Here is a 12,233-nt window from a genome sequence, read left to right as displayed (position 1 = left end):
TCAGTGGGTTAAGCCGCTGCCTTTGGCTCAGGTCATGATCTCAGGGTCCTGGGATCGAGTCCCACATCGGGCTCTCTGCTCAGCAGGGAACCTGCTTCCTCCTCTCTCTCTGCCTACGTGTGATCTCTCTCTCTGTCAAATAAATAAATAAAATCTTTAAAAAAAAAAAAATGTCTTGTAAGGGGGCGCCTGGGTGGCTCAGTTGGTTAAGCGACTGCCTTCAGCTCGGGTTATGATCCTGGAGTCTCAGGATCAAGTCCCGCATCAGGCTCCCAGCTCCATGGGGAGTCTGCATCTCCCTCTGACCTTCTCCTTGCTCATGTTGTCTCTCACTGTCTCTCTCTCAAACAAATAAATAAAATCTTAAAAAAAAAAAAGGATGTCTTGTAAGAAAGACCATTACCATATGATCTTCCTGATATGAGGAAGTTGAGAGGCAACATGGGGGGTTTGGGGGGGAGGAAAAGAATAAATGAAACAAGATGGGATCAGGAGGTAGACAAACCATAAGACACTCTTAATCTCACAAAACAAACTGAGGGTTGCTGGGGGAAGGTGGGTAGGGACAGTGTGGTTGGATTATGGACATTGGGGAAGGAATGTGCTATGGTGAGTGCTGTGAAGTGTGTAAACCTGGTGATTCATTGACCTGTATATCCCTGGGGCTAATAGGCTAATAATGCAATATATGTTACCAAAAAAATTAAAAAAAAAAAAAAATGTCTCCATATTAGGGGCACCTGGGTGGCTCAGTTGGTTAAGTGTCTACATTTAGCTCAGGTCATGATCCCAGGGTCCTAGATAGAGTCCTGCATCAGGTTCCTGTCTCAGCAGGGAGTCTGTTTCTTCCTCTCTCTGTGGTTCTACCCCTGCTTGTGTACTCTGACAAATAAAATCTTTAAAAAGAAAAAAAGAAAAGAATGTCTATAATATCTGACTTAACAGCCATGCAAAGTAAAAACTTCTACTTCCCTGTTCACATTTGACAATACACTCCTAAAATGCTCCCTGAAATCACTTACACTGTATTTCACCCCAACAATGCTGTTTTAAGCTTCTGAACTGAAATGAGTTTCAAAGATCTCAGATAAGGGAAAATAAATTACTATTTCTTTCTCTCCACAATCTAGCACATAGTAGCAAAAGGTAGTGACAAATGTTATATAAGCCTTTGACACTTTCAAAAATGATGTGGCTTAGGCTGTTCTGTTTTGTGACAGAAACCCTGAACATCACACTGATGTGCTTCTTCTGTTGCAGGGACAAGCTGTTATTTGAAAACGGTAAAAAGGCAGTGATACTTTCTAGATCATTAAAAACTTTTTAAATTTAATTTTCTATGTTTAAGGAGAAATAGTGAAATAGAGAATTTTCTTTCCTATTACCGGAAAGCTGGGGCAACATCCTGAAGCCGTTATTCAACTTTTTAAAAAACTGTATTTATTTGAGAGAGAGCAAGAAGGCAGAGAGAGGGAAAAACAGACTGTTTGCTGGGCAGGGAGCTGGATATGGGACTCGATCCCAGGACTCTGGGATTATGACTTGAGCCGAAGGCAGACGCTTCACTGACTGGGCCACCCAGGCATCTCACATTATTCAACTTTTAAAAAAAGACTTAAACACTTATTTATAAGTACAAAATTAGTTTTGTAACTCAATTGTTATGAGTTTCTATATATAAGTAGTATTTTTTTTTAATTCATGCTGGATTGAGATACAAATGCAATACAGTTAAGTTACATTTAATCACCTCAAAAATAAGAAGGATAAAAAACATTTTGCTGGTGTTTAACTACTTAAATTACCCAGAAAGTCACTGCTCTTTTGTCTCCATAGGCTTATAAACCACAAGGTTAATCTCAGAGACCCCAGGCGTGGTAGCACTCAGTCTAAGTTCTGAGCTCAATCACAGTGGCTTCCTTAGCCCAGGGTTTCTGGTACAATTATTCCAGTATTTTCCTGCAGGTTTCTATCCCTTCACTATGTTCCTTCACTCTTGTTTTCATTTGGTTCTAGGAGGTCAGAGTCTCACTCTAGGTCATCACAAATTAATTTTGTAAGTTTGTGGAGATAAGAAAACTCTGTGGTCAAGATCATGATGATGTGGATCTGCATAAAAGACCTCTACACACAGCTTTGCATTATGTGGAGTGGGTACAGTGAACTCTCTACTACCTAAAAATAGTCATTTGAGATTCCTCCCTTCTGACTCTAATTTCTGTTAAGATTCTTTTAAGAAATACTTAGCCAGGGATGCCTGGGTGGCTCAGTTGGTTAAGCAGCTGCCTTCGGCTCAGGTCATGATCCCAGCGTCCTGGGATCGAGTGCCACATCGGGCTCCTTGCTTGGCAGGGAGCCTGCTTCTCCCTCTGCCTCTGCCTGCCATTCTGTCTGCCTGTGCTTGCTCTCTCCCCCTCTCTCTCTCTGATCAATAAATAAAATCTTAAAAAAAAAAAAGAAAAGAAAAAAAGAAATACTTAGCCAAAATGTTCCTAAAGAAACAGGAATTAGCAGCAGGGGATGAAATTACTTCCACTCAGTCTGATTATACATATGAAATGACACTCCATGAAATATTACCTAACCAGATCTACTGGTATTAATTTAATGAAAAAAGAGACAAATATTTGGTAAATAATAAAGACTAATTAAAATATTATAACTATAATGATCTAACAAATCAAAAAATTTTCAGATAAAATGTAATAATTTATTTGTAATATAATAAAAACATAGAAACAAAGTGCATTTTAAAATATCTAGTGGCCAGGGGTGCCTGGGTGGCTTAGTCAGTGGAGCATCTGCCTTTGGCTCAGGTCATGATTACAGGGTCCTGGGATCAAGCCCCGCATTGGGCTCCCTGCTCAGCAGAGAGTCTGCTTCTCCCTTTCCCCTCCCCCAACTCATGCTTGCTCTCTTTCTCCCACTCTCAAATAAATAAAATCTTTAAAAAATAGAATAAAATAAAATATTTAGTGGCTAATAAATTATTTCCTCTAAACAGGATAGTCAATACTTAGAAAATTTTCAAAGCACTGCAGCCAAAATGTGATATCTCAATAGATATGAAATGCTATTAATCTTTCATTCTGTTTTTATAAGACAATTATCATTATTCTGGAATATTAACAAGAAAAGAATATCAACTTACAGAACCAGACAATGCCCCTGAAGTAAAGTTGATCATAAATGTTGGTTCATATAAACCAGATTTTGCACAGAACCACTTCTTTAAAACTTCATAGTTATACCAGTACATTGCTATAAAAACAGAAAATGAAATGACACATAATTTAAAAGTGAAATGTGGACTTTAAATATACATGGTTAAATAGTAAAGGAAAAGGGAAAGTCTAACCCTGACACACCCTACTCTCTGCTTGGACACACATACTAGGTGAGATTGAAAAAAAGAAAACAAAAGGGAAACAAGTTTTCAGAAATACTCTAGCAGTCTTATAAACAAAAAACCCCTCTATACAACAGTAAAGTAGGACTTTAATTCCAAAACCTGACAAGGACAGTAGGAGAAAGGACAACTACAGTTCAATCTCATTCATTAACACAGGCATAAAAATTCTTAAAAAAAAAAAAAAAAAAAAAGGGAACCAAACCCAGAAGTATTTCATAGAAGATCGTATACTATGACTACATTGGGTTATCAAAAGAGGAATGCAAAGGTAGTAAATGTAACAAACCCGTTAAATGAATTATTGGATCATCTAAAACTGATGGGAAAATATTCATAAAATTCAACCCATTTTCACTTTTAAAGCAATGCAATTTCTTGGAAACCTTGGGATAAAAGGAAAATTCTTTAACTAGAAAAAGAATATACATGAAGAACACTTAACAAAAGTAATTGATGGTGAAACAACAGAATTATTTCCTTTAGAATGAGAAAAATGATAGGGATGCAACATCACTGCTATTATTCAAAACTGTCATAGGAAGCATAGTTTGAAAAAAAAAATGCTCTGTTGATTAAAAATGAAGAAACAAAACAGTTATAATTTACATATGTATGTCTATACAGAAAATCCAAAAGATAAGCAAAGTGAAATAATGGTCTTAAAAGTAGCTGAATATTATATATAATCTAACACAGGGAAATTCATTTTAACACTGCCTAAGATTTGGAATTTTTATTTTAATAGAGCTTTTAAAATAGCTACCAAAGTTGGAAGTGGGTATAACTATAAATAAATCTTTAAAAAAAGGGTTATATATAATATTTATGGAGAAAAATTTAAAATTCTACTAACACACTTTAAAGAAGAATTCTATAATAGAGAAAGATGACATTCCTAAGAGGAAAAATAAGGTACCAAGATTTTTAGTAATGCACTAGTAATTTATACAACACTGCAGTATGAGCACAGGCTCAGACAAACTGGCCAAGGGAGCAGATGCATGCACACAAGAAGCTCTGATGTGACAGGTGACAGTGCAAATCCCCAGAGCAAGTATGATGCATCAATAAATGATGCTGGGATAATGATCTAGCCATAGGAGGGGGGAATAAAGCCGAATATTTATCTCAGTTCTTAAGTGCAAATCAATTATGGATAAATGAATGGCCAATGAAACAATGCTCAACCTCATGAATAAATATAAGTTAAAGTGAGATACCACTGTAAATTATTACAGAAACAAAACTTAAGAACTTTGACACTAAAAATACTGATGAGGGTATGAAATGAAGGAACAGGAAGCTGGTAGATGTACTAATCTATACAATCACTTTAGAAAAGAACCTGACATGTAATAATTAAAATGTAAATACTTATATGAACTAGCAAATCGAATACTAGAGATATCCTTGTATGTGTCCACCAAGAATCTGTTAAATATATTCAAAATAGCACTTACTTGTTTACTAATAAACAAGAGTGAAAAAGAAAACAAAAAAGTTTCACATAAAAATAAAAACGAATCTGGGGCCCCTGGGTGGTTCCGTGCATTATAAAGCCTCTGCCTTTGGCTCAGGTCATGATCCCAGGGTCCTGGGATCAAGCCCTGCATTGGCCTCTCTGCTCAGCGGGGAGCCTGCTTCCCACCCCCTTCTCTACCTACTTGTAATCTGTCAAATAAATAAATAAATCTTTAAAAAAAATTAAAACGAATCTTAAGATTTTTTAGTAAAATAAGCATTTTTTAAAGCTCAAAAAGAGGCAAAACTAAGTAACTTATTGTTTGGCAATAAGACATGTGGTAAAACTATTTTTTTTAAATCAAATGAATAATATAATCCAATACAGTGGTTACCACTGGAGATGTGACAGTGGAGGTGAATATATGTGGTTTCATGATTTAAAAAAGTACAGTGTTCTAGTTCAGAGACTGAATGGTGACCTCACAAGTGTTCATTTTATTAGAATAGTTCATAATGTATACTACATTATTTCCTATCTATCAAATGTCAAATAATTAAAGACAAATAATTGGCCTAGGAATCTGTATTTTTAAATCATATACCTAAACACAAAAGCCTGAAAAGAAATACTAATGGAAAGGGCAAGATGCATAGATGCACAGAGATGTGAAGAGAGCACAAGAGAAGGATTAACTGAAGGGAAAAGAAGGAGGAACTTTGAAGCATGCACATTTTATAAGCTATTTGTTAGTTTTGTACTTCTTTTTCATGATTTTCTCCCTCTCCACAATTCAATAATTAGCACAATCTCCTCCTATCTGATTTATAATAGTGTTTTAGTAGAAGTCAACATAATTCACAAGTGCTCTTAAACATATTTTATATTTTGATTTGTAATAGTTTACTTACCTTAGTAATTATTGCACTTAGGGTAATGTTAAAGGTAGTCTGTTTTAGCTAATGTGAATATAATAGTATCTTTTAAAAAAAAAAACAAATGAAACAGAAGGAAAACAGAAAGTCAGGCTTGAATTAGAAACTACTCATCCAATAAAGACTTATGATGGTTAGTCCTAGGTTTATTTTATAATAATTTAAAATTTTAATTTTCAGCTAGTTCAATTTAATAAAATACAGAAAATTTATAAATTGTATATGTGGATTCTACTGAACAGATGATTTAGAGGAGATTTTCTCCTGGAAAAAGTAATAGCCAGGTAGTCTTATACTTTATTTTTCAAATTTCCAAAGTATAAAGTATCTAGTACATAAATAGTTTAATATTCATCAAATGAGTTCCTTGCAGTCATGTACAAGCTTGTAATAATTTTAAATTACAAATCCATGGATTTGATATGATTCCATCAGCATACTGTATTTTGTAAAGTAAAACTTTTTATTGAAATAAATGAAGAGTGGAATAATGGAATAATCGAACTTGGAAATGCACCCATACTGTTACTGAAGAAGTTTTTAGCTCTGTGACTTTGATCAAACAAATTAACCTCTCTGTGGCTCTTATAACAAACTGGTAACAGAAATATTCCCTATCCCATAACATTATTATAAAATTTTTAAAATTAAGAAACCTATTGGGTACTTAGTGAAAGCAAGGAAAAAAGCATTCTCTATCATGCAACAAACATTTGCTTATAAAACTCAAAATTAGTGTATTAATACATTGTAATTAGAATATTTGTATTATATCTTATACAGCACTATAGGCAAACTAATATTAGTGGAGAAGAATTAATCATGTATGCTTCACATTAAATATATCCAATTGAAATATTAAAACAAAAATAGTTTATATAAATAAAACTATTGACAAAAAAAAAAAAAAAGACACATAATGATCTGACAGTCCAACACTGAACTAGGAGTTTGTGGTCACTGAAGAAGATAACTTACCTTTAGCCTAAAAGGACTTCAAATTTACTTAATTTAAAAGTGATATATATATAATGAACCATTGAACACTATATTAAAAACTGATGATGTATAATATGTTGGCTAACTGAAGTAAACAAATAAAAAAAAATAGAAGTGATATATACATAAGACAACACTACCTAAAATTTAACAGATACTAAGATAAATCCTACCTGAGAATGGTACATCTCTAAGAACAGTAGGAGCCCAGCCCCTCCAAAGGGAAATCCAACCATCTTCAGACACCTTCTTGCTGACAAATTGATGCAATTCTTTGTAAGAAAACTTCTTAGATTGCATCTTGGTTCTAATCAATTCTAATGGACTTATCACAGTTACTGCACCAACTAATACAAATAAGCAAATATAAGAAAACAAAAACAAAGCCATGTACTATACAAACGCACATGCAAAAATATTTCATGCATTTTTATATAAATAACTTTCATTCTGAAATGTCTACAAACTTTAAAATAAAATATCTAATGATGCCAACATATTGGTGCTTTTTTTTTTTCCTTGATAAAGATATTTCTTAAAAGCCTGTTTTCAGGGGCGCCTGGGTGGCTCTAGTTAACTACACCTGGTGGGTTAAACCTCTGCCTTCGGCTCAGGTCATAATCACACGGTCCTGGGATTGAGCCCCCGCATCAGGCTCTCTGCTCAGTGGGGAGCCTGCTTTCCCTTCTCCCTCTCTGCCTGCCTCTCTGCCTACTTGTGATCTCTCTCTGTCAAATAAACAAATAAAATCTTAAAAAAAAAAAAAAAAAGCCTGTTTTCATATAACTCCCTCTCTGGTTTCAACTCTTTTTTAAGATCTTATTATTTTTTTTTTTTAGTAATCTCTACACCAAACATGGGGCTCAAACTCACAACCCCAAAATTAAGAGTCGTGTGCTCCACTGAGCCAACCAGGTATCATATCCTTGGTTTCAACTCTTTCATGAGCGGTTCCAGAAATATCACACATCAATTAAACTCCTGCAGCACAGAGAGAAGTATCTTTCTGCACAGGGTAAATCTTCTGATTAAACTCTGAATCCCAGAGTCTATAAAAGAAAATGATTCAGGACTTGGGCATCAATATGACATCAACTTGACATCCGATGTCATTCTAAAATCTAGAATCTAAAGTCTAAACTTTCTGTCCAAGATTCAGCAGGGATGGGTTGATCACATCTTATTCTGACGGCAATCACTACATACTATATGACTTCTAGAGTATAGATACTAACAATTTAGTACAAACTACAATACTCTGCATTTTATACAAAATTATCTGTGACTGTCAAAATTTTAAGACGCTTTAAACAGAAATCAAAATGAAAATATAGTAAGTTTATTACTTACATCTGGCAATAGTTCCGGCAATAATTGGTATACGACTTTCATTTTCTCCTAACTTTGATCTCAGAAGAGCAGATAATTGATCATAGCAGGTAAAATAAATAACTGTGGCAGGAACTGCCATAACTCTGTTTGAAACACACCAACAAAAAGATTTACACAAAACTGTAGAATGGCTTAAATGTATTATTACTAAATATAAGCTAAAATCCTTATATATAAGCTGAAAACCGTAATGAACCGGCCAATGAGATTGATTTTTCTTTTATCTTAAAATTATTAGTGTTTAACTTTAGCAGGCAACAAAAAGATGTACAATAGGTATATGCCCTACAGAAGTTTAGATTTTAGTTGTGAAGGTAAGTCACAGAGCACTTGCTCAGGTCATAAATAAGAAAAGACTAAAGAGGACACTCTTCTACCTCCTTGATTTGTTCTATTGTTTCTGGTCTCCCAATAATCTTCCTTCCCAATTACATTCACTGTAACATGAAAATCCCTAAAGTAAATAATACAAGAACATTCATAAAATATTTTTGAACTATGGACCAGTATCATACCTGCTTGTTTCTAGAAATAAATTACAATTAATGTTGCAGAATTATATATATGTAGCTTTGAAGAAATTCCAATGACATATTCTTGCAAATGAAATTATCAAAAGGGAATTATTATTATTTTTTTAAAAGATTTTATTTATTTGACAGACAGATCACAAGTAGGCAGAGAGAGAGGTAGAGAGAGGAAGAAGCAGGATATCCGCTGAGCAGAGAGCCCGATGCGGGGCTCGATCCCAGGACCCTGGGATCATGACCTGAGCTGAAGGCAGAGGCTTTAACCCACTGAGCCACCCAGGTGCCTCTCAAAATGGTTAATAAAATCAAACACAAAGTTGCAAGTACTCTCATGTTACATGTATTAACATAACAAGAAACCAGTTTACATTTATGGTCTAAGGGACATTAGACACTGAAATGTCTAATGTTCCATAGTGAAGTTTGATAATGAGAATTTAGGAATAGAATAGATTGCTGGTCTTGGATCAGCCACTAACTTTAATAACCTTAGGCACTTTTTAAAATGTATGCATCAGGAGCACCTGGGTGGCTCAGTCATTAAGCATCTGCCTTCAAGCTCATGTTGTGATCCCAGGGTCCTGAAATGGAACCCTGTGAGAGGCTCCTGCTCAGCAGGAAGCCTGATTCTCCCTCTCCCGTTCCCCCTGCTCACAATCCCTCTCTCATTCTCTCTCAGTCAAATAAATAAAATTTTAGATAAAATGGATGAAAGAAAAAAAGAAAGAAAGTATGCCTGAAAGTGACTAATTTGCTCCACAAAAAAGACACATTAAAAAGAAATGAAGGAAAAAAATGTATTACTTGGGATTTTTACATTTAGCCTTACTAGTTTATCATATTAACTCATACAATAGCTAGTTAGTAGAGAATTAAGATTATCCAGAAAAGGGAAAGTATGCATATCACAGTATCTCATATTATAAAAGTCAAATAACACCAAGTTCTTAATTTCTGAAAATGAAAAAAAAAATTATGCTTGTGCACCAAAGACTGACCACAGCAGGCCTGGTTGCTCATCTTCTTTATATGAAGATGAGCATATATGCATGTTTTACCTTTGGTCAATTCCAAGGAATGCAGCCCTTTGAATATGCCCTATAATAAGGTATTTTCGGTATGTCTGGAGCACAAAATCAACTTGTCCAGGTTGTTTTGTACAAACAATGTGGCTTTTGGCAAACATTTGCTTTCTTTTTGGGGGTCTGGGTTTTGGTAATCGTGATTACAAAGAAAGAACTTGCCTGCCATCAATCCCCAACATAAGCCCCAGACTCTGTCATTCAAACACGTTTTCAGGAACACTTTGCATATACCACTTTAATTCACTGCTGGAAGAATAAGCCTGTCCTATGGGATGTCCCCGGGGAGGGCTCTGGAAGTCTTATGCCTGCCTGGTCAGCTATTGTTGTGTCTTTGCCCTTCCTGATTCTGCTTTGTACATGAGTATAACCTTCTTTAGGTCCTCTGAGTCTTTCAAACAAATCATCAAATGTGTGGGTGGTTGTGGGACTCACAAAACAATGCTTCAGGAAATGAAAAAGCCCCAATAGTACAAATGTACAATTTTATCCAACTATGCCAATTATAAGGCAAAACAAAACAGCAACCACTATTTAGTGAGAAAATATTAAATTGCAACTTACAAGGTAGGGGGAAGGCCACTCCACAGGGATTTAATGCCCTCATTTCGAACAATTTTCAAAAAGGCATCCTAAAATTATAAGAGGAAAAAGTAGTCCAAATATATCCCTGAACCTGATATATAAACTTTTTGATAAATGATTGGTACTTCTATTCTTTCAAGCATATATTTTCAAAATATGAGCTTCTCAGATTTATGTTATACCCATTCTTTTAAAAAAAAATTAAGGGAATTTTCCTCAAGTTTTAAATATAAGTAAAACATTTCTGAATGATACTTTCTGCTTACAGAATGAAATTTATGTCACTCAGCTACAGAGTATTCTACTTAGGGCTTAGATGCCTAGTTTTAAGAGATTATTATAAAAAGGAAATTGAGTAATGGCAGAGAACTGGTCATATTGACTCTCCTTAACAACTACAGAGTCTGGGGAAATATTATTTAAACCCAATACTTGAAATCTCTGGAAAGGAATCAAACTGTAGGTAAAAATCAGTAGGAAGACTGTTGTTAAAAGACAAACAACGAGTGAGATTTGCAAATTTGCAGCTTTTTTGCATAAAAGTGGCAAAGAACAGCACATTTACTTGCTTGAGATGGCAGATACAGAATTCAGGTTGACAGAATATTCAGAAACTTAGGTAGGAAAAGAGGCTCTAGAGAAACCATAAGCCTCCAAGTTTGCATACAAAATCAGCCACCAAGCTTGGCTCACCAATAAATTATGCAATCCCAGAGCATGACAACAAAGTTCTGCTCACCCCTCACCTCAACCCCCACATAAAGACATCAGCTAAAGGCTGAGTGGAAATTTCAGCTGCAAACCAACACAGAGGAGCCTGACTTTGGAGTGTGAATCCAGCCAAAGTTAACTGCTCCTAGAACAAAATGGACTCTTTCGAAGAATATAAAAGAAATCCAGAGTTTTAAGAATGCATCATTCATAATGTCCACTATATAATCAAAATTCCTAAAACATAAAAAGTAACAAGAAAATGTGCCCATAAATTAAAAAAAAAGTAGTCAACAGAAACCAACACTGAAATTTCAGATGATACAATTAGCAAACAAGAACTCTAAAACAGCTATTAAAAATATATTCAAAAACTTAAAAGATGATATGCAGCTAATGAATGAACAGATGTGGCATTTCAGCACAGAAACAGTTACCATAAAAAACAGCCAAATGAAAATTCTAAACCTGAAATGAAAAATTCACTAAGTGGGCTTAGCAGCAGAAAGGAAACAGCAAGTAGAGTCACTGAACATGAACACAGATCTTTAGTCTGAAGGAGGAAGGGGAAAAAGAATGAGGAAAAATGTAGAAGCTCAAGGACCTGATGGGAAACATCAAGTGGTAAAACAGATTTATTTGGAATCACAGAGGGAAAGAGAGAGAACAGGATAGGAAATAACGGCCCCAAACTTCCCCAAATATGTGCAAAACATCAATTTACAGAGCCCCAAATCAGAAAAGATCCCAAGCAAAATAAAAACAGACAACGAAAACAGAAAAAGAAAAGCAAAGTGGCAAAACACATCTAGAGAACAGATGATACAAATGAAGGCTAACTTCTCATTAGACATAGGGAAGGTCACAAGATAATATAATGAATGACATGTTTAAGTTGCAGAATTTTGTATGCTGCAAAAACAGGTTTCAAAATGTATGGCAAAGACATTTCAGTACAACAAAAACTGAGAGAAAAACTGCCAAAATACCTGCATGAAAGAAATGCTGAAAAAAAGTTCTTCAGGAAAAAGGGCCATGATGCCAAATAGCAACTTAGATCTTCAAAAAAGGAAGGAAATAAAGAAATGGTAAATATACAGTTATATATGAAAAATTTATTTTCCC

At 34.8% G+C, this 12,233-nt stretch overlaps 1 protein-coding gene across 2 annotated transcripts in view; it reads right to left on the bottom strand.

The window, feature by feature from the left end:
• SLC25A40 (solute carrier family 25 member 40) overlaps positions 1-12,233 on the bottom strand; it is a 54,991-nt gene that overhangs the window by 8,440 nt on the left and 34,318 nt on the right. The window contains exons 6-9 of one of the 2 annotated variants that reach the window (XM_059396923.1): positions 10,377-10,444; positions 8,159-8,283; positions 6,982-7,155; positions 3,152-3,261 (exon numbers count right to left, since the gene is read on the bottom strand). In XM_059396923.1, coding sequence (XP_059252906.1) covers positions 3,152-3,261; positions 6,982-7,155; positions 8,159-8,283; positions 10,377-10,444 — 477 coding nt within the window. The remainder of the gene's footprint in view (positions 1-3,151; positions 3,262-6,981; positions 7,156-8,158; positions 8,284-10,376; positions 10,445-12,233) is intronic. The other variant, XM_059396924.1, reaches the window with a different exon arrangement.

The sequence above is a fragment of the Mustela nigripes genome, chromosome 4 (genome assembly GCF_022355385.1).
Source record: "Mustela nigripes isolate SB6536 chromosome 4, MUSNIG.SB6536, whole genome shotgun sequence".
Taxonomy (NCBI): Eukaryota; Metazoa; Chordata; class Mammalia; order Carnivora; family Mustelidae; genus Mustela; species Mustela nigripes.
The sequence above is the reverse complement of the archived record's forward strand: the minus strand, read 5'-3'. Positions and strand labels throughout refer to the sequence as shown.